The sequence below is a fragment of the Exophiala mesophila genome (assembly GCF_000836275.1).
Source record: "Exophiala mesophila strain CBS 40295 unplaced genomic scaffold supercont1.1, whole genome shotgun sequence".
Lineage (NCBI taxonomy): Eukaryota > Fungi > Ascomycota > Eurotiomycetes > Chaetothyriales > Herpotrichiellaceae > Exophiala > Exophiala mesophila.
In genome coordinates, this window is record NW_015622504.1 from 4,265,780 (window position 1) to 4,289,659 (window position 23,880).

The 23,880-nt window shown below is 50.5% G+C and overlaps 8 protein-coding genes across 8 annotated transcripts; 3 read left to right on the forward strand and 5 right to left on the reverse strand.

Moving 5' to 3' along the window:
• Positions 1–382: 382 nt before the first annotated feature.
• PV10_01363 (uncharacterized protein) lies at positions 383–3,298 on the forward strand. The gene is made up of 2 exons (XM_016365569.1): positions 383–448; positions 514–3,298. The coding sequence occupies exon 2, from the start codon at positions 906–908 to the stop codon at positions 1,965–1,967; it is 1,062 nt and encodes a 353-aa protein (XP_016229218.1). The 5' UTR covers positions 383–448; positions 514–905; the 3' UTR covers positions 1,968–3,298.
• On the reverse strand, positions 2,005–4,338 carry PV10_01364 (uncharacterized protein). Its single transcript, XM_016365570.1, has one exon. It carries the CDS (start codon positions 4,300–4,302, stop codon positions 2,029–2,031), a length of 2,274 nt encoding a protein of 757 aa, XP_016229219.1. The 5' UTR covers positions 4,303–4,338; the 3' UTR covers positions 2,005–2,028.
• A 420-nt stretch (positions 4,339–4,758) lies between these two features.
• On the reverse strand, positions 4,759–6,887 carry PV10_01365 (26S protease regulatory subunit 6A). The gene is made up of 5 exons (XM_016365571.1): positions 6,250–6,887; positions 5,770–6,185; positions 5,165–5,713; positions 5,015–5,105; positions 4,759–4,958 (listed from the first exon to the last, which is right to left on the reverse strand). Exons 1-5 carry the CDS (start codon positions 6,573–6,575, stop codon positions 4,940–4,942), a joined length of 1,401 nt encoding a protein of 466 aa, XP_016229220.1. The 5' UTR covers positions 6,576–6,887; the 3' UTR covers positions 4,759–4,939.
• Positions 6,888–6,967: 80 nt separating this feature from the next.
• PV10_01366 (hsp98-like protein) lies at positions 6,968–10,175 on the reverse strand. The gene has a single exon (XM_016365572.1). It carries the CDS (start codon positions 10,090–10,092, stop codon positions 7,294–7,296), a length of 2,799 nt encoding a protein of 932 aa, XP_016229221.1. The 5' UTR covers positions 10,093–10,175; the 3' UTR covers positions 6,968–7,293.
• Positions 10,176–10,650: 475 nt separating this feature from the next.
• Positions 10,651–12,074, reverse strand: PV10_01367 (uncharacterized protein). The gene is made up of 5 exons (XM_016365573.1): positions 11,961–12,074; positions 11,846–11,910; positions 11,679–11,793; positions 10,924–11,586; positions 10,651–10,870 (listed from the first exon to the last, which is right to left on the reverse strand). Exons 1-5 carry the CDS (start codon positions 12,024–12,026, stop codon positions 10,727–10,729), a joined length of 1,053 nt encoding a protein of 350 aa, XP_016229222.1. The 5' UTR covers positions 12,027–12,074; the 3' UTR covers positions 10,651–10,726.
• A 1,570-nt stretch (positions 12,075–13,644) lies between these two features.
• PV10_01368 (uncharacterized protein) lies at positions 13,645–15,315 on the forward strand. Its single transcript, XM_016365574.1, has 4 exons — positions 13,645–14,309; positions 14,364–14,527; positions 14,579–14,813; positions 14,862–15,315. Exons 1-4 carry the CDS (start codon positions 14,048–14,050, stop codon positions 14,987–14,989), a joined length of 789 nt encoding a protein of 262 aa, XP_016229223.1. The 5' UTR covers positions 13,645–14,047; the 3' UTR covers positions 14,990–15,315.
• A 473-nt stretch (positions 15,316–15,788) lies between these two features.
• On the forward strand, positions 15,789–21,610 carry PV10_01369 (uncharacterized protein). Its single transcript, XM_016365575.1, has one exon. The coding sequence runs from the start codon at positions 16,034–16,036 to the stop codon at positions 21,452–21,454; it is 5,421 nt and encodes a 1,806-aa protein (XP_016229224.1). The 5' UTR covers positions 15,789–16,033; the 3' UTR covers positions 21,455–21,610.
• Positions 21,611–22,064: 454 nt separating this feature from the next.
• Positions 22,065–23,797, reverse strand: PV10_01370 (uncharacterized protein). Its single transcript, XM_016365576.1, has 3 exons — positions 23,527–23,797; positions 23,057–23,395; positions 22,065–22,989 (listed from the first exon to the last, which is right to left on the reverse strand). The coding sequence occupies exons 1-3, from the start codon at positions 23,650–23,652 to the stop codon at positions 22,837–22,839; spliced, it is 618 nt and encodes a 205-aa protein (XP_016229225.1). The 5' UTR covers positions 23,653–23,797; the 3' UTR covers positions 22,065–22,836.
• Positions 23,798–23,880: the final 83 nt, after the last annotated feature.

Genomic DNA, 23,880 nt, shown 5'->3' on the forward strand with positions numbered 1-23,880 from the left:
CCTTATGCGAGGTCAAGGTCGAGGTTGAATGTCGTTCCATAAAACTCACAATTTTAGTCTGGCCAGATCAGACCAGATCAGACCAGATCACAATGGAAGTTTGACAGGTCATTCATTGTCCCCGTACTCCTCGAGGCCTTTGACACTTTAAACCCCTCCTCGGGAACGGACAGACGATGCCCATGCCCATGGACTCCTCTTATTTTAATCCCACCTATCGTGTAATTCTCATGACTAACAACACCCGTGACCACCTCGTGCCACCACCAGTCCAGCCCAGCCCAACCCAACCCAACCCAACCCAGACCAGCGTCCAATTTCCACCGTACCAGAGCCAGAGGGGGTTGGATGTGGTCTTGTGATGCCGTTCATAACCGTAACCGCCTCCGCCTCCGCTTCCACACCCACACCCACACCTGTCCTGTGGGTTTGACAGGCAAAGGTTCAGGTTCGTTTAGACCCTTCAGAGACGGGCATCGATTGTGCAATAATAGTAATAATAAGAATTCTTAGTCCTTGCTATGCATAGAACTTCATATTCACATCTTCCTCGCTAACTAACCACTCTACATATATCCCATGTGGTCAGATACAGTCATCCAGAATACAACCTGGCTAATAATTTAAGGGTTGTCTTCCCTAACTCGCCTATTACGCCCGTTGCGCGTATCACGGCTAGCTACTAACAGGGCTTGCGTCTATGCGCGGTTTTTAACAAGTCACCACACAGATGCATTTTGGCGTTGGATAGGGATTCAATTATTTTATTGTGACTTGCTTGCTTCTTTCTTCGACTGCCTTCTTCAGTCTTAAGTGGATTGATTGGTTCAGATCAAGAGCAAGAGCAAGAGCATACCAAGAGCACTAAACCACGACTTCAAAGCAGAACTACCAATACATCAAGTATGATGGTCACTTATTCAGACATTCGGCTGAACAATAGCAGTCTGTCGATTGCAGGAGGCGGAACTAATGGCAACGGTAACGGCAACGGGAAGAACAATGGCCCAGTGATCGTCTTCGTTGGCGGAACAAGCGGGATAGGAAGGTCGACCTTCGAAGCCGTACTTCGACATATAGCGTCCCCGACAATCTACTTAGTCGGGCGGTCCGAGGCCGGGTTGGAGCAACAGATTCAACAAGGACAAGCGCTCAATCCAAAGGCCAAAATCGTGCCTGTACTGACTGGAGACCTCACCCTGGTGAAGTCGGCGCAGACGACAGCCCAGAAGATCGCATCGTTGGCCGGTTCACGAGTCGACCTCCTTTTCTTGTCGCAGGGCTATTTCAGTTTCGCGACTCGGCCAAATTGGACGGTCGAAGGCCTCGACAAGATCACCGCTATCCGGTACCATTCCCGGATGCGCTTCGTCATTACCTTGTTGCCGCTGCTTCGCGCCTCCCCGTCCCCTAGAGTCATTTCGATTCTCGCTTCCGGCAAAGAAGGCACTCTCGACCTCGATGACCTGTCTTTTAAGCGGTCTTATGGTCCCGTCTTTGCAGCTGGTGCGAGTGCAACGCTCAATACCTTGGCCTTTGAAGCTTTGGCCGCCCAGCCCGACAATGTCAAGATCGTCTTTATCCATCTCTACCCTGGAGGCGTCGCCACTGGGATGAAGGCTCTCGAAGGTCCCGCCATGTTGAGATTCCTCTACAACCATACATCTCGGTCGTTTCTCAAAGTATTTGGCCGCTCACTCGAAGAAGTTGGTGAGAGGGTCTTGTTTGCTGCCACCAACGGTCGATTTCGAAGGCTGGCCGATGGGGTCAGCGGTGAGGGAACCATGGTCCAGCGTGGCAGTAATGGAAACATCGGAAGTGGTGTCTATCTTGTGCAGGATGATTCCAGTGTTGTTATCGGAAACGAACATGTGGAAAAATTGAGAGACCAAGGTGGCCCCAAGAAGGTATTGGAACACACCCTGGCCGAGTTCGAGAGAATCGAATCATCAAAGGCTGCCTCGTGACCATAACTGAGGCCAGTGGCAGACGGCAAATTAACATCTCATCACCACTTGCCCTCAACGCTCAAAAGAAGTTTACGGCGAGCACATCTCCACCACGGTCGCCTCTCGGTCTTGGAACATGATTCCAGAATCTTGTTGAAGCCCCAACTCGATCATCCGATGACGACGTGAAACCGATTCTGGAAGATGATTTGGAATTCGGGGCGGAAAGAACTGTTTTTCTCTTGAGTCTCGGATATATCTGAGGACTTGATGTCAATATGCGTCTCACCGTCGATGTATCATCCGAATCAAAACTCTTCCCTGGTTGACGGTTCCACCAGCCACTGCAGGTTGTGCCAATGTTGTAATCACTCTCCACATCAGAGCAATCATCCAGATCGAGTCCCGAAAGCGAGGTCATGGCAGTGCCACTTGGAGAGGCGATGGTATCTGGAGTCTTCGCAAAGGCTTCTCCCTTTTCTCTGATACCCAAAAGCTCAGCCCAGCCCACCAACCCGCCATTGTGGTCTCTTCCTGAAACATCAGGTTTGAGATAGAGGCGTGGACGCTGGAACTTGCAGATCGGTGTGAGATCTTCTGTGTGCTCACCCCGGATCGAGCCAACATCATTGTGGTTTCTATCATGCGCTCGTTGTGGTCGGAGTGGACTTCGAGGCGGCGGCGATGGAGGCTTCTCAGGGTTGGGGAGGGGTAAAGCATCTTGCCATAGTGTTGTAGTTGAGTTTAAAAGCCTGGTGCTGGCTACTGACGGAAGTCGTTCCTGCAGTTTTGTGGTCAAAGCAATCCTTTGGGCACGTACTCTCGCCACCTGCAGAGATCTCGAATATGGACTTTTGTGGAAGTGGTCCAGGCCATCTTGATCCCGTGAGCGGGCGTCGAGGGACACCGCTGTTGGAAGACAAATCGATTGGAGGAGTCCATATGGTCTGATGTCGCTAGGAACTCGTAAATGGGCAAGAGATGGGAATCCTTGGTGCTGAATCGACAATGCCAGATGATCGTTAGCCTCCAGAAAAGAGTGATGGTTCTGGAAGCTGCTCCGTGCAGAGTTATCCGCACCCTTTTGGCGGGAGACATCCCAATGCAAGAATTTGAGAGATCTAGAGAAAAGAATTGGTTGGACAATGATTTGTTGGTCGTGTGAATTGAGACATAAAAGTGTATCAGGCTGCACTATCGTCAGTTTTGTGAGGCATTCTAAACTGGCCAAAAGTTTGGACAAGCTGAGTAGATTTTCAATCTGTTGATACATCAGACTTAGCCGTTCCAAATGGAAGGCTCGAGGACTCGCAGCCCACCGAGTGAGACCCGCCTCTGTGACACCAGTGCATTCTTCAAGACGTAAAGATTTCAGTGCCGGAAGTGATAGGAGAGTTGCATCATGAAAGTCATCGCCATCCAAAGAGCAAAGACCCAGATGAGCCAACGACGGCAAGCAGTGCAGGACATCGATTAGAACCTGGTGCTCGACGACCCCAAGACTTGCAGGAGAACAGAGCATCAGCGTCTCTAAGTTTGTCCAACGATCATGATAGTGCAGAAACTGGTCGACCTGGTAGTGATCCAGGAGACCAGGAGGAAGCTGGGTCTGGCTTCGAGCTGTAACGTCGTCGTTTTCTGCAATCACCCAAACATGTTGTTTAAGCTTGGACCTCGTGGACAGGGCCTGAGTCAGGCGATCAAAGGTATGGTTGTAGAACGGGTAAAACCCAGTGAGGGCCTCGAGGTTGGGACACTCCATGACGACTGAAGCCAGAACACACAAAAATGAATCATAGTCGGGATTTGGATCTCCGCCTGAGGTATAGAGGGGGATATGAGGATCAGAAACATGGATGGACGTGACCAAAGTGGCAATGAGGGAATCCGCGCGTAGAGTTGAGCGTAAGCGTGCCAGTCTTGCAGCCCTGGGAAGATTCCATCTGCGGAGCATTGAATCATCGTCCGGTCCGACGAGTTGAATGTCGGAGTATAGTATGCGTTGAGCCACAGAGTGCCAGGCCTTGCAAGACCTTTGCACAGCAGAAAGATCCCTCATATAGCAGGTAGAGCAAGATCGACTTTCGTGGTCGAGATGAGAGATTTTGAGCCATTCAAGAACTCGGTGCAAGATTGTAGCTGGAAGCCTCGTCCAGGTGATTGCAGCTCGTGTTGTCAGTACCTGTCGATAAAAGGTATATTTCAGAGGCTTGTGTGGGATATTAGAGGGCAATGATTGGGTACTGGTTGTAGGGAGGGCAAAGGAAACGCCACTGGTTCGCTTGAGCTTCTGGGAAGCAATTTGTGGAGGGTGACTGGAGTATAGGAACTCATGGCGGTTGTTGGGATTCATGGTGACAATTGACCAAGTTGGTGAAATGGGATGGAGGAGATCTGCCGCCATGGCATAGAGTGAAATGTCCACATTGGATGGAATCAACGTATCTGAATGCCGATCCAAGGCCTTGGTACCGATTATGGACCAGAGATAGCCATGATGAATGCGTGACAGAAAGAAACAATGTGATCAAGGCGACACGGTGGTCATGTTGGTCATGATGGGAGAGTTGGAATGCCATGTTCAAGAAGTTGGCAAGTGCCAATGTCGATTGGCGAGTGGGGAAGGTGCAACCAGGGGAAGGCAGTCTCCTAACCAATTAAATGCATCATCCCTTCCACAAGGCTGAGGGAAGTCATCTGACTGCCACCTTGACAATATAACTTACCTTTTGCTGTTCATATCAAGAATCTACTTGGCCAGTGGTGTTGTTATCGACAAAAATGACAAGCAAGACACATGTGAAAAAGATCGAGGATGATGCAGGTGGTGGTACCTCCTCCAGACAAGACACATCCGGTAGGAAACCCACACAACATACCATTCTTCTATCTAGTGCGAGAGACCTTTGGCAATGCTATAGAAATACAGGCATGCTCCGTCGATATGGCAGAGCACGGTTGCAGCACGGGTGAGTAGTTGAAAACACACCCTACGCATAGAAGTTGACCCTGTTGAAACTTGTTAGTACGGGGTAACATGTAAGCTTTCGAGGGACGAAACATACGTGTCTTTCTTCTTGGCCTGCACCTCTGCGATGGCGTCCACGTAGTGTTCATGGGTAATTTTAGAGAAGCCCTTGCGAAGAGCAATCATGCCTGCAACCGGTTTTGTTAGCAAGAGTCCATCCAAGGAGACACGCAGGAAGGATACTGACCTGCTTCCACACAGACCGCCTTGAGCATGGCGCCACCGAACTCATCCGTGCTTCGAGCCAACTCGTTCCAATTGATATTGGCTTCCTCGATGGCCATCTTTCTCGAGTGGATTCTAAGAATCTGTGCCCGGGATTCTTCATTCGGAAGAGGGAATTCAATCTTTCGGTCCAGACGGCCTGATCGTAACAAGGCGGGATCCAGAACGTCGACTCGGTTGGTGGCTGCTAGTACCTTGATTCTCTCGTCCGAAGCGAATCCGTCAAGTTGGTTAAGAAGCTCCAACATGGTCCGCTGGACTTCTCGGTCACCGCTCTTTTCAGAATCGAAACGCTTGGTTCCGACAGCGTCTAGCTCGTCGATAAAAATGATTGAGGGGGCCTTTTCTTTGGCAAGAGCGAAACAATCCCGTACCAATTTAGCTCCGTCACCAATGAACATCTGCACCAGTTGAGGGCCGGCAAGCTTGAGGAAGGTGGCGTTGGTCTGAGCAGCGCAAGCTCGTGCTAACAGTGTCTTGCCAGTACCAGGGGGGCCATACATCAATGCGCCTGGAACCTTGTCAGTAATACATCCACAGATAGTACACAGTGTCAGCGCAGTCTACCTTTTGGAGCCTTGATTCCAATCTTCTTGAAGCGCTCTGCCTCTTTCATGGGCCAGACCACGGCCTCTACCAGCTCGTCAATCTGCTTGTCGAGACCTCCCACATCACTGTAGCTCTCCGTAGGCTTCTCATCCACCTCCATTGCCTTGACTCTTGAATCGTATTCGGCCGGGAGTGTGTCCAGAACGAGGTATGAATCTTTGTTGACGCCAATGAGGTCGGCAGGCTTAAGCTTTTCATGATCGACGAGACCGATCAGAGGGAGGAAGATGGTTTGTCTGGTGCTGGTTTTGATGACGGCAGATTTGCCGACTCGGGTGGCGTCGAGATCGATGTTCGCACCCTCTTCTGCGGCTTCGGCCTCAACGTCCAAATCCAAAAGTTCAACAACGTTGCCGACAAGGTAAGGTAATTGTCTGGAATTGACACATGAGCATTTGGGGGCATCATCAATCGAGAGGGGCAACCCCTAGAACTTACCGGTTGTTTTCAATCTTGTCCAGATTATCCTTGATCTTTTCCTTCATGGTCGTCTCTTCATGTTTTAGACGTTGGAACTCGCTCTTGAGGATCTTCATCTCGTTCTCCAATAACCGCCTGCGATTAACAATGTCTCTGGTCGTGGATTGAAGGATGTCTGAGTCGAGAAGGTCATCGTCCTCGTCTTTCTTGTCCGCCTCTGCGTCTTTCATCTCCGAATCTTTGGACTTGCTGTCTCCTAACAACGGTTTTGTCTCGTCGTTGTCATCTTTCTTCTGCTCCTTTTCGTCACGCTCCATGTCGTCGAGATCCTCTAATGTTGACATGATTGCTAATAGGGTATGGGTCGGCTAGGGGGGGTCAAGTTTGGGTCGAATCGGTCGTAGAGTAGTCGAGCTTCGAGAAGGAGGGGTCAAGACCAGTTCTCGGAGGGAATTACAAGTCGCAACGATGGGTTGCAAGGTGTGGTTGAGGTGATCTCTGAGGTTGATGTCCAGTCACTGTAGACAAGTCACAAGTCAACGTACGTGGAGAGGCAACTGCGGACATGGTCATGTGACCTATTCTTGGCACAAACACCGCGCAACCCGAGGCAGCCTGGCTGGAAAGCGACGTGTAGAGAAGCTCATGGACATCCACCACATCTCACCATCTCACCGACACTTTAGAAAGCGAATTCTGAAAATACGTCACATTAGATACGAGTGTTACGCTTAGGTTGTATTCAATAGTTCTTTGTTTATTTCTATTCAATGTGATATGCAATGGTTCTGTCCATTTCTATCTGCAGGTGAATACAATGTCTCTAGTTTTTGGTAACTGTCCCCAAAAATCCTCATAGTAAAGCAAAGCAACACCAGCTAAAATCGCTCGTCGCGCCAGCTTGGAGGAAAGCGACATTCTGATATGTATCATTTTGAAATCATTACGTCTTGAGCTCGTATTCCTCTTTTGAAATCATGTTATCAATAATTCATACATCATTTCATTCCGTTTTGCGCCGGACTCTTCCACCCATATTGGCCCTTCTCTGTATGATGCCTCTTACTCGTACAGATCCATGTTTCCATTGGGTGCATCCTCGAGTTCGAGCATAGCATCATCCTCGTCGATCATGTCCTCGTCATCGTCCATGTCACTGTCGGTGTGGTTCGGAAGTACAACAATTCTTCCATCATCCAATTCCACACGAGCAGTCTCGCCATCTTTGATGGCTCCTCGGAGGATGAGCACGGCCAAACGATTGAGGATCTCCTTCTCGATCAACCGTTGCAAAGGACGAGCGCCATATGCCGGTGAGTAGCCAGCGGCTCCAAGGTAGTCTTTGACTTCGTCCGTAGCATCGATGGTGATCTTCTTGTCGTTTGATTCCAGCCGTTTTTGAATCTCCCGTAGCCGCACATCCACAATCTTGCGAATTTCGCGCCGCGTCAACCTGTTGAAGATGACAATTGAGCTGATACGGTTCAGGAATTCGGGCAGGAAGTAGTTTCGAAGTGCGTTCATGACCAGTTCCTTGGTCGCGGGGTCAATTTTACCGTCAGGAGCGTTGTTTCGTGCGAGATATTCGGCTCCCAGATTACTTGTCATGACGACAATGCAGTTCTTTGCATCGACGACACGGCCTTGACCGTCAGTAATACGGCCATCATCCATAAGTTGAAGCATGACAGTCAAAACTTCTTTCGCTGCCTTTTCTACTTCATCAAACAATAGAATGGAGAATGGTCGTCGGCGGAGTGCCTCGGTGAGTTGACCACCGGCGTCGTGACCGACATATCCAGGAGGAGCTCCGATCATCCTTGACAGGGAATGTCTTTCTTGGTACTCAGACATATCAAACCGAATCATGGCCTTGGGGTCGTCGAACAAGAACTCGGCAAGTGCTTTGGTGAGCAACGTCTTACCGGTTCCTGAAGGACCACAGAAGAGGAAGCTTGGTGGTTGATTTGGATTTGCCAGTCCAGATCTTGTCAGCCTGATGGCATTGGATACTGACTTGACAGCTTCCTTTTGTCCAACCACAATCTGCTGCAGGTGTTGCTCCATGTGGAGGATCTTTTCCCTTTCCGATGCTCGTAACCGTGTGACTGGGATACCGGTTTGTCTGGCCACGATGGAGTTGATTTGTTCCGGTCCGACGGCATCCGTCGGTGAGGCTTCTCCAAGCGCTCCAGCTCGTGCGTGCTGTTCGGCGTCCGCTTGGGCTCGTGCGGCCTCGAGGCCCTTGATTTTGGCGGTGACATCAGGGATGGCGAAGTACGTCAAATCAGAAGCGGTCTGAAGATCGTTGGATCGCTCAGCTTCGTCTCGTTTGTTCTTGAGTTGTTCCAGCTTCATCTTCGCTTCTTGGATCTCTCTTGACCGGGCCTTTTCCCGCTCGTAGTGCTCCTTCAAGGGTTCTAGTTCTTCTTTTGTATTTGCAGCCTCCCTCTTGGCCTCTTCGAGTCTTTGAATTGACGCAGGGTCTGTCTCTTTTGTCAGAGCGTGAATTTCAATCTCGAGCTGTCTCAGCCGTCGTTCAAGATTGTCCAGCACTTCTGGTTGTGATTCTCGGATGACCCGAACATCGGCCGCCGCCTCGTCGATCAAGTCGACTGCCGAATCCGGCAATCTTCGCGAAGTGATATATCGGGCTGCTAGGGTTGCTGCAGCCACGATTGCACCATCGAGGATCGTCACACCGTGATGGACCTCATATCGTTCTTTCAGGCCGCGAAGAATGGAGATGGTTTCGGAGACGGTAGGTTCCTTGACCAAGACTTGCTGAAATCGCCGCTCGAAAGCAGCATCTTTTTCAATGTACTTTCGATACTCAGCGAGGGTGGTGGCACCAATACAGTGCAGTTGACCACGAGCAAGCATGGGCTTGAGAAGGTTGGCAGCGTCCATACCTCCTTCGCCACTAGCGCCAGCGCCCATGAGCAGGTGGATTTCGTCGACAAAGAGGACAATCATTTCTTGTGAGGCTTCAATCTCCTTGAGAACCCCCTTCATTCTCTCTTCAAATTCACCACGATATTTGCTTCCCGCCACAAGAGAACCCACGTCGAGCGAGAGTAACTTACACGCTGCGAGGTTGGCCGGAACATCAGCGTTGATGATACGTTGTGCAAGACCTTCAATGACAGTGGTCTTTCCGACACCGGGCTCACCAATGAGGACGGGATTGTTCTTTGTTCTTCGAGACAGGATTCGAATAACTCTCCGAATTTCTTCTTCTCGACCAATGACAGGGTCCAGTTTGCCTTCTCTTGCTAACTGGGTCATGTCGATGGTGAACTTTGAGAGGTTCTCGTTCTCCTGTTCCGAATCGGCATTCTTGGTATCGACCCTCTTTGTGCCACGGATTTGCTGAATGGCACTGTCGATGAGTTTGGTATTGGGGATGTTAGCCTCTCTCAGGCAGTCCATGATCTTTTGGTCTTGAGCCAAGGCTGTGATGAGGTGATCGATGGCAACAAAGCTGTCCTTTTGTGTTTTTTGGAGTTCTTGAGCAGATCGAATGACCTTTGAGAGTTGTGGAGACATGGTGACATGGTCGGGAGGAGGGTCTTGACTAGGTAGACGGACGAGGGCCTTTTTCAGGGCTCTGTCGAGTAACTGGAGGTCACCGTGGGCTCGTTCGACGACCTGTCTAAAGAGGGGAGCGGAGGCATGTTGTTGTGAGGCATTGGCCGTCGTCTGTTGATCTTTGGATTCGTCTGGAGGAGGATCAAACAGTGCAACTGCCAAATGGACGGGGAGGATTTGGGTGTGGGCGTATTGTTCTGCAAGAGCAGCAGCATCGGTCAGAGCTTTTGCACTCCGATCGGTGAACTGCGGGCCAGTAGATGAGGCCATTGTTCAAACCGAGTGAACTTTCAATATGTGAATGTTTGTGTTGTTTTGTCTTCAGAAGCACTGAAATCAGAGTTTCGTCTGGGTGACTCGGGTACTTGTAGTAGGAAGAACGACGAGGGATTCACGGTGTGATGCGTGACTTGGAAGAATGACATCGATAATTCCAGAAACTTCTTAGCGTGAGGCGAACGGTCTTGAACCATTGAGAAGCCACTGGCACCCGCTCCAATAGGCGTGGTTCGCCTAGAAGGTGCCTGCACGGTCCCCGAATATCTTTGCCTAAACCTTACTCCAGGTTGGTCGAGGGGGCCGAGGGGCCACCGGGGAGTCCAAGCTCCAGGCCACAAGACGCCTACACATCAGGGCACATTACCTGGAGATCATCATTCTCAGGTGATCATGGCAGCGGCCAGAGCCGTTCAATCCCCACCAAAGTCACGCATGACAGGGAAATGGAACTGGGCAGACACTCTTGCGTATCACGGGTTACGATTGTCATACGACTATGGATGAAACAACTCTTGACAAAACTAAAAGTGCAAATTCCACACCAATGTGGGCGTGGGGCCGCTGCCCAACCGTGACAGACTGACGATGGTTGCAAGGAGCCTCAGCCTGGCCTCCTCCTCGCCGCTCATGGTTTCAATGCAAATTGCTTCAAGTACAGGTAATCAGGCATATTCTTGTCGACCGTCTCACGGATGATCTTGGCTCCCTTCTCTCCATACTTCTCGACCCATTCGGCATCCCATTGAGCTTCGGTCTTTTTCGCCTTCTTCTAACAACAGTCAGTCATGTGATCATTCTGGGGAGGACATTGGTTAAACATACGTGGGCTCGGGGTTTGAGGTCCTTGGAATTGAGCGCATCATCGTGGAAACCTTTCCACTTCTCAAATGCATCGTGAGCACGTTTTTGATCTTCATCATTGTCCCAATTCAGCATCCGTGGCGAGTATTCAAGACCAACGCTCTCGGAGTACTGCTTTATGATGCTTTCAGGGTCGTCAAGGAGGTCATCGGCATCGACCAGACATATGTCGACCTTTCCAGTCTCTCCATTGGTTCCATTCTGGATTCCATTCTGCTGTCCAGTGATTTTTGGGCCCACCAATCCCGTGTCCTTGGCAAAGTCGAAGAAGCGACGGAGTTCATCGTAACCAGCCTCATTGGGATAGAATTCGTAGAAGCCGGTGACGTCATCCAGAGGAGGAATTGTGCAACGCCAGTAAGATGGAATGCTCGAATGAGGGTCGCGGATGAGGAAGGTGAAATGAAACTTTTCCAGAAGCTCACGAGGGATAATTGAGGGATTGCCATCCTCTGCATAAGTTGCAAAGGGGAAGGGTGGTTGACCCTCGTAATGGACTCCATTGGTATCGTTCGAGGTACCAATGCCCCGTTTCTTGGTATGCAACGATGGCGCGATTTTTGGTGGCTGCGAATCTGGTGGTACCAGGTAACAAATCATGTCCTTGATGAAAAGTCTTCTCCCCTGTTTAATGTGTCAGTAGTTGATCTCCAGGCACTGTTTGCCGACGAGCCCAACCCAGAGTCTCTAGGTCTGGGGCGTGGAACAGAACGCACATCTGCTCCTTCACGATCCAAGCGATCGAAGATTGTTTTGTAGGTAGAGTTGGTGAAGCCGGTTGCTTTCCGGGCCTCTTCATCTTTTTCATAGCGACTGCCGACCCTTTCTGGGCTAACAAGGGTCAGAGCTTGAATGTCGAGCGAATGTTCAACTTTGAACCTACCCATAGTAAAATGCATCCCCGAAAGGTTCGTGGACACATGTAAGATCTTTCCTGGTCATAAACACCTGGCGTGCGATTAGCTTGGGTATTCCTGATACAAGTGGCTCAGGCGAACCCTTTCAAATGCCGTGCTACAGGCACGTGGGTGCGTGGCACAAAAGATGGGTTTGGAGTTGGCCATGTTCAAGTAGAGGGAATCGATCACCTGCCCGTTGTCGCAACAATGCTACAAGTTGCAAACAAGTGACAGACACCGAGATCTCAAGAGGGCTGTAGCAATTCAGTGACGCAAGTCTGGTCGAAACTCGATCGATGTAGCCCCTTTCGGTCAGCCAGATCGATGCAACGCAGCCTTGGTGTTTGCACGACGATAGAAGCGGAAGTGTATAGACTTCTGCGGTCAAGAGTGCCAAAAAACCTTCAAACCTGGGGTGATCAAAGTTTGGGAGATGCAGTGTATATAACGACAACCGAGGAGGTTTGCACAATGATACACTGGACATGGATAAAGTCTCTATTATTGGACATTTCTGGGTCGTAAGGAAGCTGATTGAGTGAGACGAGCATGACAAGATGTTGGCTGTGGAAAGCAAATTCGTCATGGCTTCCCGGATGGAGATGTAAAACTCGAATGATGGTGGTCTGTTGGATGTGCCCTGACGATGATGAACGAATGGATGTCCAGGTCTGGGGACACACTTCTCCACAATGCTGAGGTCAAGGTTTTATTTGGTTGAGATGTCGACATTGCTGTGAAAGGCACATTCCTATCACCCACTTTTCTCAGGAACACCGGCCACTGAAGCTGGGGCTCAGAACTAAGAATTTAGTCCGAGACATCCTCGATAGGTTGGGGATCATCGAGTTGTCACAACGTGCTTTTCCCATTCGACCTGAGAAGAAGTCCGTGGCAAATCAGGATGTGGAACCAAGTATACCGTACATCATAGCGTCCCAGTGATCCTTTGATCCCCCGCAGATTTCACACCTCTAAAGCCCCACGTGAAAGGGTCTCAGGCCTCCATAAAATGACATCCAAGTGCGAGTTATCCGGTGAAATCCAGGTTGATATCCACTCACTCTGCTACTCAATAATATCTCGCCGTGTTTGGTAGCTTGGTTGGACTGTGCGACTGTACATGAGGGTGCACAGAGTGTGGCAGTGTCATACCTCAGGCTGCTCGTGCCCAGTCTCATCAGCGGCGTTGATGCGGGGGAGTGGGTGACTTGGATTGGGAGCCCTTTAAGTATACGCGTCTGGGCATTCCTGGCTGCGTCTTGACTGGATGAGAACTCTCTTATCAGTGTTGGGTGCTGGGGGTCATCAGAGGATGCAACTGCTTGCATCGACAAGATGACCAAGTACATTGAAGTGCGTGTCGTTGGGAAAATAGGACGCGTTGCCTCTTCTTGCATCCATTGTTTGACGGAATCCGCGGGGGCCGACAAAGAGTCAACTCCGGCGGTCAACGATGCCACTCTGAGTAGCTTTTAGGTACCTACCTCCCTATAGGCAAGGGGCGCGAGGGGTGGTGCGTCAGCCAACCAAACATTCCTCGTAGGTAAGAGGTAGGTACCTAACCCCCAGGGCACTCCCTACGGGACGGAGTACTTAACCGATGATAGGCATATGCGTCTTCTCATGATTGTCACTGATTGTCACTCTGGTACCTACTAGCACCCGACTGGGCCTGGGCTGGCCTAGCCCAACCACCCTAACCCAACACAGTAATCCAGATTTCCCATCCCCGAATCGTACGATTTTCTCCAGACTTGAAGTTTGCCCCAAAACGTTTTGTCGAGATTTTGACAAAAGCTTCCCGGTGGTTCGCTTTTGGGTTCGCTTTTGGGTCTCTGGCCAGCTCATATCCATTGCCCATCCTCCAGCCTCCGTCACTACCCTTCTTTCAAACGGTCCATTTCTCTACCCTCACCACTTATTGGATCACCACGCTCCTTTATGGACGGACAAGACTGGCACTAATTTGATTGAATTGATTGGCCGACTCCACCTTGAACTTTTACACCCTTTCCAGCAGATACATCTCTCCTTGACCTTCCCTTCTGCGCCCTCTCCTTGTGCGCCCTCTTTCCGACAGACTCTCTTGTCCTAATCCCTCTCTCACACCTTGTCGCCCTTGCTCGACACTTACATAGACGCCCCTCTCGATTCAGTCGGCCGCTCCTTTTGGCATTCCCAACATGAACTTTTTCAAAAGCGCCCAACCCCCCCCAATCCCAGCAGAGCCTGTGGCAGAGGCACTCAACCACACCGTACACCCCTTCTATCCATTGGGAGTGGAAATTGTCAACTATCTAGCAAATGAGAAGGATGTGATCCAGCTACTGACAAGCTTTGCATCCTTGGTTGGCTCCATTCTCCTTGTCTCATGGTATGGCGCAACCAAGTTTGCTCCTCATCTCAAGGCCTCGGATCAGTTGGCGGTGCTCTGGTTCGTTCTGTGTAAGATATGGTGAAGAACATACCTGAACAAAGACCTCTGCTGACTGATTGAAGGTGGAATGATACACTTTTTCTTCGAGGGCTACTTCTCGTACAATCATACTCGTATGGGCCCGGCCCAAGATCTATTTGGACAGTTGTGGAAAGAGTATGCTCTGTCTGATTCAAGATATCTTACTTCGGATCCATTCGTTCTGTGCATGGAAACCATCACTGCGGTACTGTAACCCGCAGTCTACTTCTGCGAACCATCAACTGACTTGCGAAAGATATTCTGGGGACCTCTGTCCTTTGTGATGGTCTACTTCATCATTACCTCCCACCGATACCGCTATCCTTTGCAGGCCATTGTCTCTCTGGGACAGATCTACGGCGACGTCCTCTACTATGCGACATGTCTATTTGACCACTATCACAAGAGTCTTAGCTACTGTCGACCTGAGGCGTATTACTTCTGGTTCTACTTTTTCTTCATGAACTTTATCTGGATCGTGATCCCCAGCTGTGAGTGATATCGCCACCAATACCTACTCATACTGACCTCCAACCTAGCTTTATTATATGACAGCATCCGCACGACAGGCAAGGCGTTCAAGGCTTTGGAGAGAATGTCTAACTCTCTCAAGACCAATGGAGTATCACAAAAATCCACGGCCAATGGCCACATCAAGAATGCATAATTCGCAATACCAACAGTGTGTACACTTTGATTCCAAGGGAGCGAGAAGGCGACAGAGATATAGGTCTTGAAAGAACAAACAAATAGAGCATCATTTGCCTGGGCGGAATCCAAATACGGCGATGAATTCCTACATAGAGCAATTAGTTGGGTATGTACCTGAGGGTGCATTGTGACAGGACCATATGCCGTACTTGGCGTTTGTCAAACGAGGGGAGATGTCGTATCATTATGATAGAGAAAAAATGTACCTACGACAAGTCTGTGGCTTCTGAAAGACCGTTGGCTTCCACCACATCAATTCCGCGTCACGATCGCTTTTTAGCCGGGGACGATCTTCAAACAACTCATGAAGTATTTGCAGACGGAAAACGGATCAATAATGTTCCTGTATGCAAGATGAGTGATCGCAGTGATCGGCCTGCTCGGCTAACTTGTCATCCATGCAATCCCACGCCCCAGTGCGCCCCTCCCCGGATAAGGTGAGTTGTGGCGAGTTGCAGCTGCCACAGGTCACAGGTGGCACCTGCCTGTCCAAAAATCGTGGCCGAGACTTGGCAAAGCGGTTGCCATAACAACGATTGAAGCAAATGTGCCCTGGCAGGAACCCGCATCCTCCGTGCAATGGCAGCCACGACGGTGACGAACCAATTGTTGCCAACATCCCACAACCGTGCAACATGCGCCAACCAGCACCGCCTTGCATCAACTTCGATATCACTACTCGTATCTGGAACAGTCACCTCCCACCCCAGTATCTTCTGCAGCTGATCATCTAGTTCGCCATTCCTCGTATCTAACAGTGACCGGAAAAGGCCCCCGACAGACTTCTTGCATCGCATACTTGCATGCTTGCCCATCAAGTCGACCCTCTACACCGCATAAACATCCTCCATGTCAGAGATTCGAGCACCGACACGTCAGGCTCTATCTCGGATGCTCCATACTGACTCAAGCACGCACCACCTGCAGATCAAAACACTAAGCTCTTGAATACCAGTCCCGACAACGAAATCTCTCTGCCCTCGCAGAACCCCCACCCTCGATGCGCACTGATCTCGCCTTAGATCCTCATCGCAAACCGACAAGGAAAGCTCGTCCCGACAAAATAGACTCTCTCAAAAGCCACAATGTAGCCACCGGCAATCTTGCATCCATCTCGGTTCAGGATCGCATTCGTCAATGGCAGGCACAAGGTGCTGCCAACGCACTCGACCCCGACACCATAAGCCTCTGTTCCGCCACTCCATCCGCGTCTGCCCATGTCGAGCCCGTAGCCCGCAATGAGCGCACCGGGCGTAGTGCAACAAGATCAAGAGAAGACACTGGATACACTGCGTCAGCGTCAGAGGCGAGGAGTACAAGTGCGCCCCGAAAGAGAATCGTCAGCGACGACCACTGGAAAGCAAAACAGAAAGCAAAAGTCTCCAGGTTCTCCTCGTCTCGCTCAAAGTTGAAGTCCTATCCGCGCAATTGGGATCCGACCTACGCTTCAAGCAGCATTGTCAATGCACGAGACAACAAAGATACTATGTCAAATCCTTATCTCTCCAGCGTCATGCCTGGGGAAGTCGACATCGGCAGCCCGCCAGACCTACACACATCACTCGAACCCGATATTCACCATCAACACGACGGCCAATGGTCAAACCATGACGGCGAAAGTAATTCAGACCTTGACCTCGCCAGACGGCTAGCGTCTGCCTCGTTTTACTCTGATGACTTCGACGTGAAATCAGACACTTCAATCCAACCTGAAGACTTCAATGGCACTCCACAAAGGCCTAGCAAGTACGTTGAGACCCTAGCGAAGCTGAGTCCAGCTCCTCAACCAGACCTTCTGCCGCGGCCGAAGAGAGGCACATTATTCGGCAAAACAAAGGAAATCCTTATCAAGTCTGAAGAACCTCAGGTCAACAACCGGTTACCAAGCATCGAAGCTTGGCTCGACGAGCAACCAGATCCGTTCGTTGACTCTCATATTCAGGGTGACCTACCACCAGTCGACATACCGCAGCCTCTTAAAAAACGGCATGAGCGAAGACGTTCGTCTAAAGACCCCTCCCCGACTGTCGATCCCAATAAAATTTGGGACAGCGTTCAAAATCCGACTGATGTCGAGGGCCCATCCCTTGATCAGACCAGATCTCGTCCAAGTAGGCGAAGGACCCCATCGAGCAGTGGCACCTGCACGCCAAAGCAAACTGACATTGGCCCATCTCATCTTGCCGACGCCAGCCCATCGCCTTCCAGTTTACGTCGGAGAGGCGCAAGGCTACGGAGATCGAAAGAGGTCTCCATGTCTGACGCCGCCCAGCTGTCCAAAATTTACAATCAATTGCCAGATCTACTGGAAGAGAACATGAGTCAAGCCAAGCAGCCCCTTGACGACCCAGCCCGCTTACTTTCTCTTACCGAGTATCACCCTGTGTCGAGTACACCACCAGAGCCCCTTCCAAATCAAAACGGCAATTTAGAGGGATCTAACGGGGGACAAACCGAAACCCTTCCAAATCAAAACGGCAATTTAGAGGGATCTAACGGGGGACAAACCGAAACCCATCAACTCAAACGCAGACTCACTACACATGAAGATCTCATGTCCGTGCTCTCCATGCCAACCAAAGGCAGGAGCATTCGTTCAGCGAGAAGCATTCGGCATTCGCACAGATCAAAAGCGTCACACACTGCACAAGAAGTCCTCGCTAGTCTGCTCGCAGATGAGGAGAAATACAGCCGAGAGCTGCGAACTTTGGTTGATGGCGTAATCCCGGTCCTTCTTCAGACAATCCTTTCAAAGACAGATGCAGCCGCAGCCGCAGGCCTCTTTACTACTTCACAATCTGCCGAATCTGATGGAAGCTTCACCAAACCAATCATTGAGATGGGCATTGCCCTTGAAAGGCTCAAGTCGTTGCATGGACGTATACCGTTTGAAAATGTCGACAATCTCTTGAGATGGGCACAGACAGCACAAAAGGCCTACAACGATTACTTGCTTGCTTGGCGGCTAGGATTTCAAGACGTCGTCGTCAATCTTGCTCCTTGGGGAAATTCCCCTTCAACGGAGAATGGCATGACCCATGATGAGACAGGCGATGTTATCGATGTCCAAGGGAAAAAGGTGGATGTCGCTTATCTGCTCAAGAGACCCTTGGTAAGAGTCAAAGGTCTGGGGAAAACATTCGCCAATATCCGGGATGAGTGCCGAACCCCCCTGGCCACGCAAGTGGCGACCACTTATGCCGATCTTACTGCGATGGCCAAAAGACGATTCCAAGAAGAACAAGCTCGATTAGAAGATGAGGCGGCAGCTTATATCGACGCAACGAGAGCCAGAGACGTGCGCACGCTTGCCCCTATCACCGGAGTTGTGGTTAACAAAGAAAGGAGGGTCAAAGCAAGAGATTTCTTCAACCTTACCATCTATCATAAGAGCGGCCAGAGGTTGGACTGCGGTATTGAGCTGATTTATCGTGACAATGCACGCGGAAAACCGGAAGGAGGAGACGTTCTGATCTGCGAGGTCGACAACTGCGGCAAATGGCTACTTTTCCCTCCAGTCGATTGGAGCTCAATCTCTGCTCGTAGAGGTGAAGGAGGCATCGACCTTGTCATCATGATTCGGGGTCGCGCGGGCCTTGGAGAAGAATGGCATGAATTGCTAGCCCTCAACACTGACGATCCAGAAGCGGTCACAGAATGGATGAATATGCTTGGGTCAAGCCCTCTGCCACCAAGGCTCAACCGAACATCCAGTTTCGTGAAAAAGACTCAATCCTTAACAACATCTGCTCTCCAGGCGCATGAAGCCGTGCAAGTACTCGAGGAAGAGGTGGATATTGACAAATCCATCGACTTCGACACTCCGCTAGGAGAGCCATCAGTGATTGGCAAGCGAACTGAGGTCTCTCGGCGCTCATTGCCTCCTGAGAGCACTCGCCCAGGAAGATTATTGCAAGGACTGAATCTGGGTGGAGCACTTGCTGTCAAACCCCTCGCAGTTGGTTCAACACAAGTGCTTGGATCTTCAGTCCTCTCAGGTCGGAGCAACAACGTCCCAACATCTCAAATTGGCAGATCGAGCTCTCCATCTTCGCCGCGGTCAGTACCCAGGAAACCGGCGCCACAATCACCCGTCAGAAATGCACCGTCCTCAACTATACCTTCTTTCAAGCCAATCAGCCCATACTCCGTACCACTCGTCAAGAGCACGAGTGTCGAGGACCAAACTAAACTGAACAAAGTGGAGATCAGTCCTAAGGAACAGTGGACGCCTTCAACGCCAGGGCGCTCGTCTGAGCCCAAACCTGTTGCTTCCGAATCCAAATCAACTAGTGGACCTGAGCAATTGAAAGTGGAAGCAAGCCAGGAGATGACACTTCCAAAAGCAGAGCGACCGAGCTACAATCGGACATTATCATCTACTCCTTCACGAGAGCTTCCAACGGTTGCAAAACTCAGGCCAAATTCTTCGACTACTAACCTTGTTGGAAACTCTCCTCCCTTGAGTGTGACCCAACCGCCGACAGTCAGCCCTCAGCAAAGCTCCAAGCAGGAACGGGCAGGAAGGCGTGCATCAAGGCGACAGCCCGAAACGGAAGAAGTGCCTCAGCCTCCTCCGCACAGCTCTGCTCAACAGCACAAGTCCCGCGCCGATAATGGACCAAACTGGGAGGTTATCGGTACCCCAGCTGATGATAAAGCCCTGGATGAGAAGTCCATCAACAAGCTCGCCCTTGGGCCAAAGGTGGCTCCAAGCACTCCAGACAAACCACCAAGACGTCGAACATCATCTCCACTCAAGCATGAATATGCACCCTCTCCAAGTTCTGACAGCTCGTCTAATTACGACTCGGATTCTGGGAGCGAATCCTCTTCGGAAACCTCTGACGACATGACATTGGAGCGTGGCGATGTCCCAACGCCTTTGGTTTCCATAAAGGGGGTAGACCACCGATCGTTAAAGCACAGCCGTCCGCCACCTCCATCGTCCTCCACGGGCACGCGAACAATAGCTCCGTCAGACTCTGCTTCGCAAGGGCCATACCGCAAAGCGCCACCTTCATCGACACTATCATCTGGTCAAAGACATAAAGCAATTGCTTTGATCTGTTCGTGGTCTGACCGAGGCGTTTGGGAACAAATTCACCCGGATGAATGCTCCATTGTGGTATCTCCAGGTCTGATTGAAGCCTTCGAAATGTCTGCTGCCCACTCAGAACCACAAACAAAGGCCGCGAAAGGGAATTCCGATGATTCCCAATCCAAGAGCTTCTCAATAGCGCAGCAGCCACTTGTCGCCTTTGAGCTGACGCCAATTGTGCCTCTCCGCAGGGGCACTGCACTAGATATCTCTATTCGCTCTCCGCCGACCTCAAATTCCAAAATCCTCACCACGAATAATGTCATGTTTCGGTCACGAAACCCGGAAGAGTGCGAGGCACTCTACGGCATGATAAACTGGGCCCGGTGTAATAATCTTACATACATCCAGCTACAGATGGCCCGTCCGAAACGTCAACCTTCCGTCTCCTTCAATGTCAAGCAGGCCGGCCATGCAAGGTCTAGGTCGAGTTCTTGGTTCAGTTTCGGCAACGCAAGGAAAAACAGTTACCGCGCATCATCAGCCCCAACGATGGCATCCATGGATCAGTCTGTTGATAGCTCGGGAACAATGACCAATGCATTCTCGGCGCTCAAAAGATTCCGTGCCAACTCTGGCTTCAATTTGAATCGTTCGTCGGTGGTCCGCAGAAGTGCAGGCAGTGCGGGACCTCGATCAATCTATTCTTCCAGCAGTGGTACCAACTCAGGCTCTGGCTCGAGTACCCCGGTTCCCAGCCAAATCGGGTTTGTACCTGGAAAAGATGGTCCGAACGTTCCCTCTACCAGTGCAGCAGCAGCAAATGGAGGCGGCATGATTAATATGATGAAGATACGATTATATGTGAGGAAAGGTCAACAATGGGAAAACCTTGGGGCGGCAAGATTGACGGTCTTGCCCGCGCCAGGCCAACCACAAGAAAGCCGCAATGTGACTCCTCATCGGGGCGGAACCGTGGTTGACCCATCACCTCCAGTCACACCACAGCATGGAAGATCCCCTTCGAGCGTAATGACTGCTGGTCTCCCCGGCCAGAATCGCGGGCCCAGGTTACCAAGTTCAAGCAATACTCCGCATCGAGTGCACGGAAACGGTCGCGAAAAACGGATTCTCATTGTCAAGAACAAGCAAAAGGATACGGTACTCCTTGATACTGTGCTTGGAGAAAGCTGTTTTGAAAAAATCATGCAGACTGGTATCGCAGTGAAGGTGTGGATAGAAGACGACACCATTGCCCATACTGGAGGAGTGACGCTCGGTAAGGAGAAGGTGTACATGATGCAATTTCCCACTACAAAGGAGGCTGGATGGGTGTTTGGTCTCTGTGGGACATATCGATACGGATCTGCTACTACTTGAATGGTGTACTATATCACCAACCTGGCGAGGGTGGTAGTGTCACTGATTGGGAGGCTTTTTGTTTGCTTAGATAGCGATTTGATCTGGTTGTACTGTTGAGCAATAGAGTTGATGACTTGACGGATAGAATGGTTCCGATGTTTTGAATGAATGTATACGACCAATTTCTCATTCTATTGTAAATGAAATGAGTTTTTCCACTGAATTATCGAATATTTTCCTTGGTATGGTTGGTTTCGCGAACGTGGTGTTCGTGTTTCTATTCCCAGATGGAAGTGTGTAAGTTGAATATTTGTTTAGATATCTACTCTGCAACCTCGGGCGACAGGTTGAGGTCAAGAACCACGTGACAGTAGCGGTTGGAACCCGACAGTGTACCTCTGAAAGTATGGCGCCAGGTTTTTGTATGTATTCGCCAGCGAATCTCACTATGAGTGGAACTGGGAGAATGAGTACACAATTGTCATGGAAGGCTCTTGCAAAACACGTGGGTGGAAGAAGTCAACCCAAAAAGACATCGGAACAGCTCGCTGGGCAAAAGAAACGAGGCTCAACAAGCAAACAAGCAAAGAGCGAGGCAAAGAACGAGGCAAAGATCGAGCCTTTTGATTCAGGTTTCATAAGTCTTATTTTGTGGTTGTTGAGTTAATAAGGCTGGAAAAAAGGGGACCCAAGGAAGGGGGCTCTCCTGAAGAAGCAAGACGAAGGAGAGGTTATAGACATCAAACTCAGGATGTCGATCCAATACACATCACTTGTTGACTTTGGTTTCGGTTTCGCTTTCGGAGAATCAATCATTAAAAATCCCAAATCACTTTGGTGATGAATAGATTGGACGGATGGATGTCTGGGGTTGTTTGTCTTTGTCTCTCTCACACAACACAACACATACACACGTTAAGTACCCCAGAGTCCAGCAACCAGTATTCCCTTTTGGTTCACTTCGGCCATGGTGTGTCTTCTCTGTCTCTCTCTCCACACTGGTCTGTCCATGTGCCTACTGTGATGACCCGATGGGACTGTACTGTACGTTATTCTGGTTTCCTTCGTGAGATTGTTTTGCTTCTTGTGTGTCTTGGTTTCTCTTCTTTCTCTCATATTTTCTTGCTCGCAAGGGAGGGCCCGCGAACAAGATAAGATGCTCGGGTGGATCATGCACCGCGCAAGCAAACAACAACAACAGCATCAGCATCAGCAGCAGCAGCAGCAACGACAACGAAACGCCCTTCGTCTACCTCCCCTCCCCTCCCCTTCCCCTGTACTGTCCTCTCCTCTCCTTGCCAGTTCCTCAACCACACATCTTGGTTGTCATCCGTTCTCTCCTCAATCCATCGGTGATTCCCTGTTCTAGGGTTGGTGATGGATGGATGGATTTATGGAATCTAAAACTTCAGCTCGTGAGGTCGCTGTCCGTGTCTCAAAGAGAAGCTGGATTTCAAGTAGCTGGCGAGGAATTCTTCGTTCTTGATGGCAGATAGTAGAGGCTTGTCGATGGTCTTCTGGTCTGCGGCACGTTCTGAGGCGGGCTTCTTCTTCTGTAGGGGTCAAGGTTGTTAGATTCTTGTCCAGGACATTTTTGTATCGCTCGATCAAGTGTCTTACCTCTGCTGTCTCTCCTTGCTTCAAGAATGCCTCCTCACCCTTCTGCTTCTTGCTCTTCTTTTCTCGGGCAAAGTACTCGGGCTTGGCCAACTTCTCGAGAGTCGCCTTGTCCAGGCCGGAGACATCGACTTTGGTGGATGTGGCAATCACGTAGCGGGAGTTGACTCTGCGGATGGGAACTCCGTTGATCTTGAAAGGACCTGTGACTAGGAGGGCACCATCCTTGAGGTGCTGGAGAAGGACGACACGCTTGCCGCGGAAACGGCCGGCGAGGAGGATGAGAACGGAGCCAGGTTGCAGAGATGCCCTAGGCTTGGATGGCTGGATGGTCTTGCGTGACTAGAGAGGAATATTGAGTCAGCATCTCTACCCTGATCTGAGGGTATCTTTGACGAGTCGATCTTGATGCGCTTCGGAATCCTTCTAGGAAGACACCTCGACCTCGACCTCGTAGAGAGAAAACGACTCACCTTCTTGGCCTGCGCAACGTCGTGGCTAGGATACCACTTGGAAGCCTTCTGGCTGTAATGAGGCACTGATCGTTCGCCTTTGCCGAACTTCTTCACCACGGCTTTGTTGGCCTCTGTCGCGGACATGATTGCTGTATGACCAGGAAACTGAGTTAACGGTTACTGGAAGAGTAGGACGAGGTGAAGTGCCTGCGATGGGAAGAAGCAGAGCAATTCGGTCGGTTGTATCGCAGTCGACGGTAATCAATGTGTGTGTCGGCGGAACGAGAGGCTGCTGGAGATATGCGTTGAAAGTGCGGTCCACTCGAAATTCAAAGCTTGGCGCGAGATCGTCCACCACTCAAGTGCGGGCAC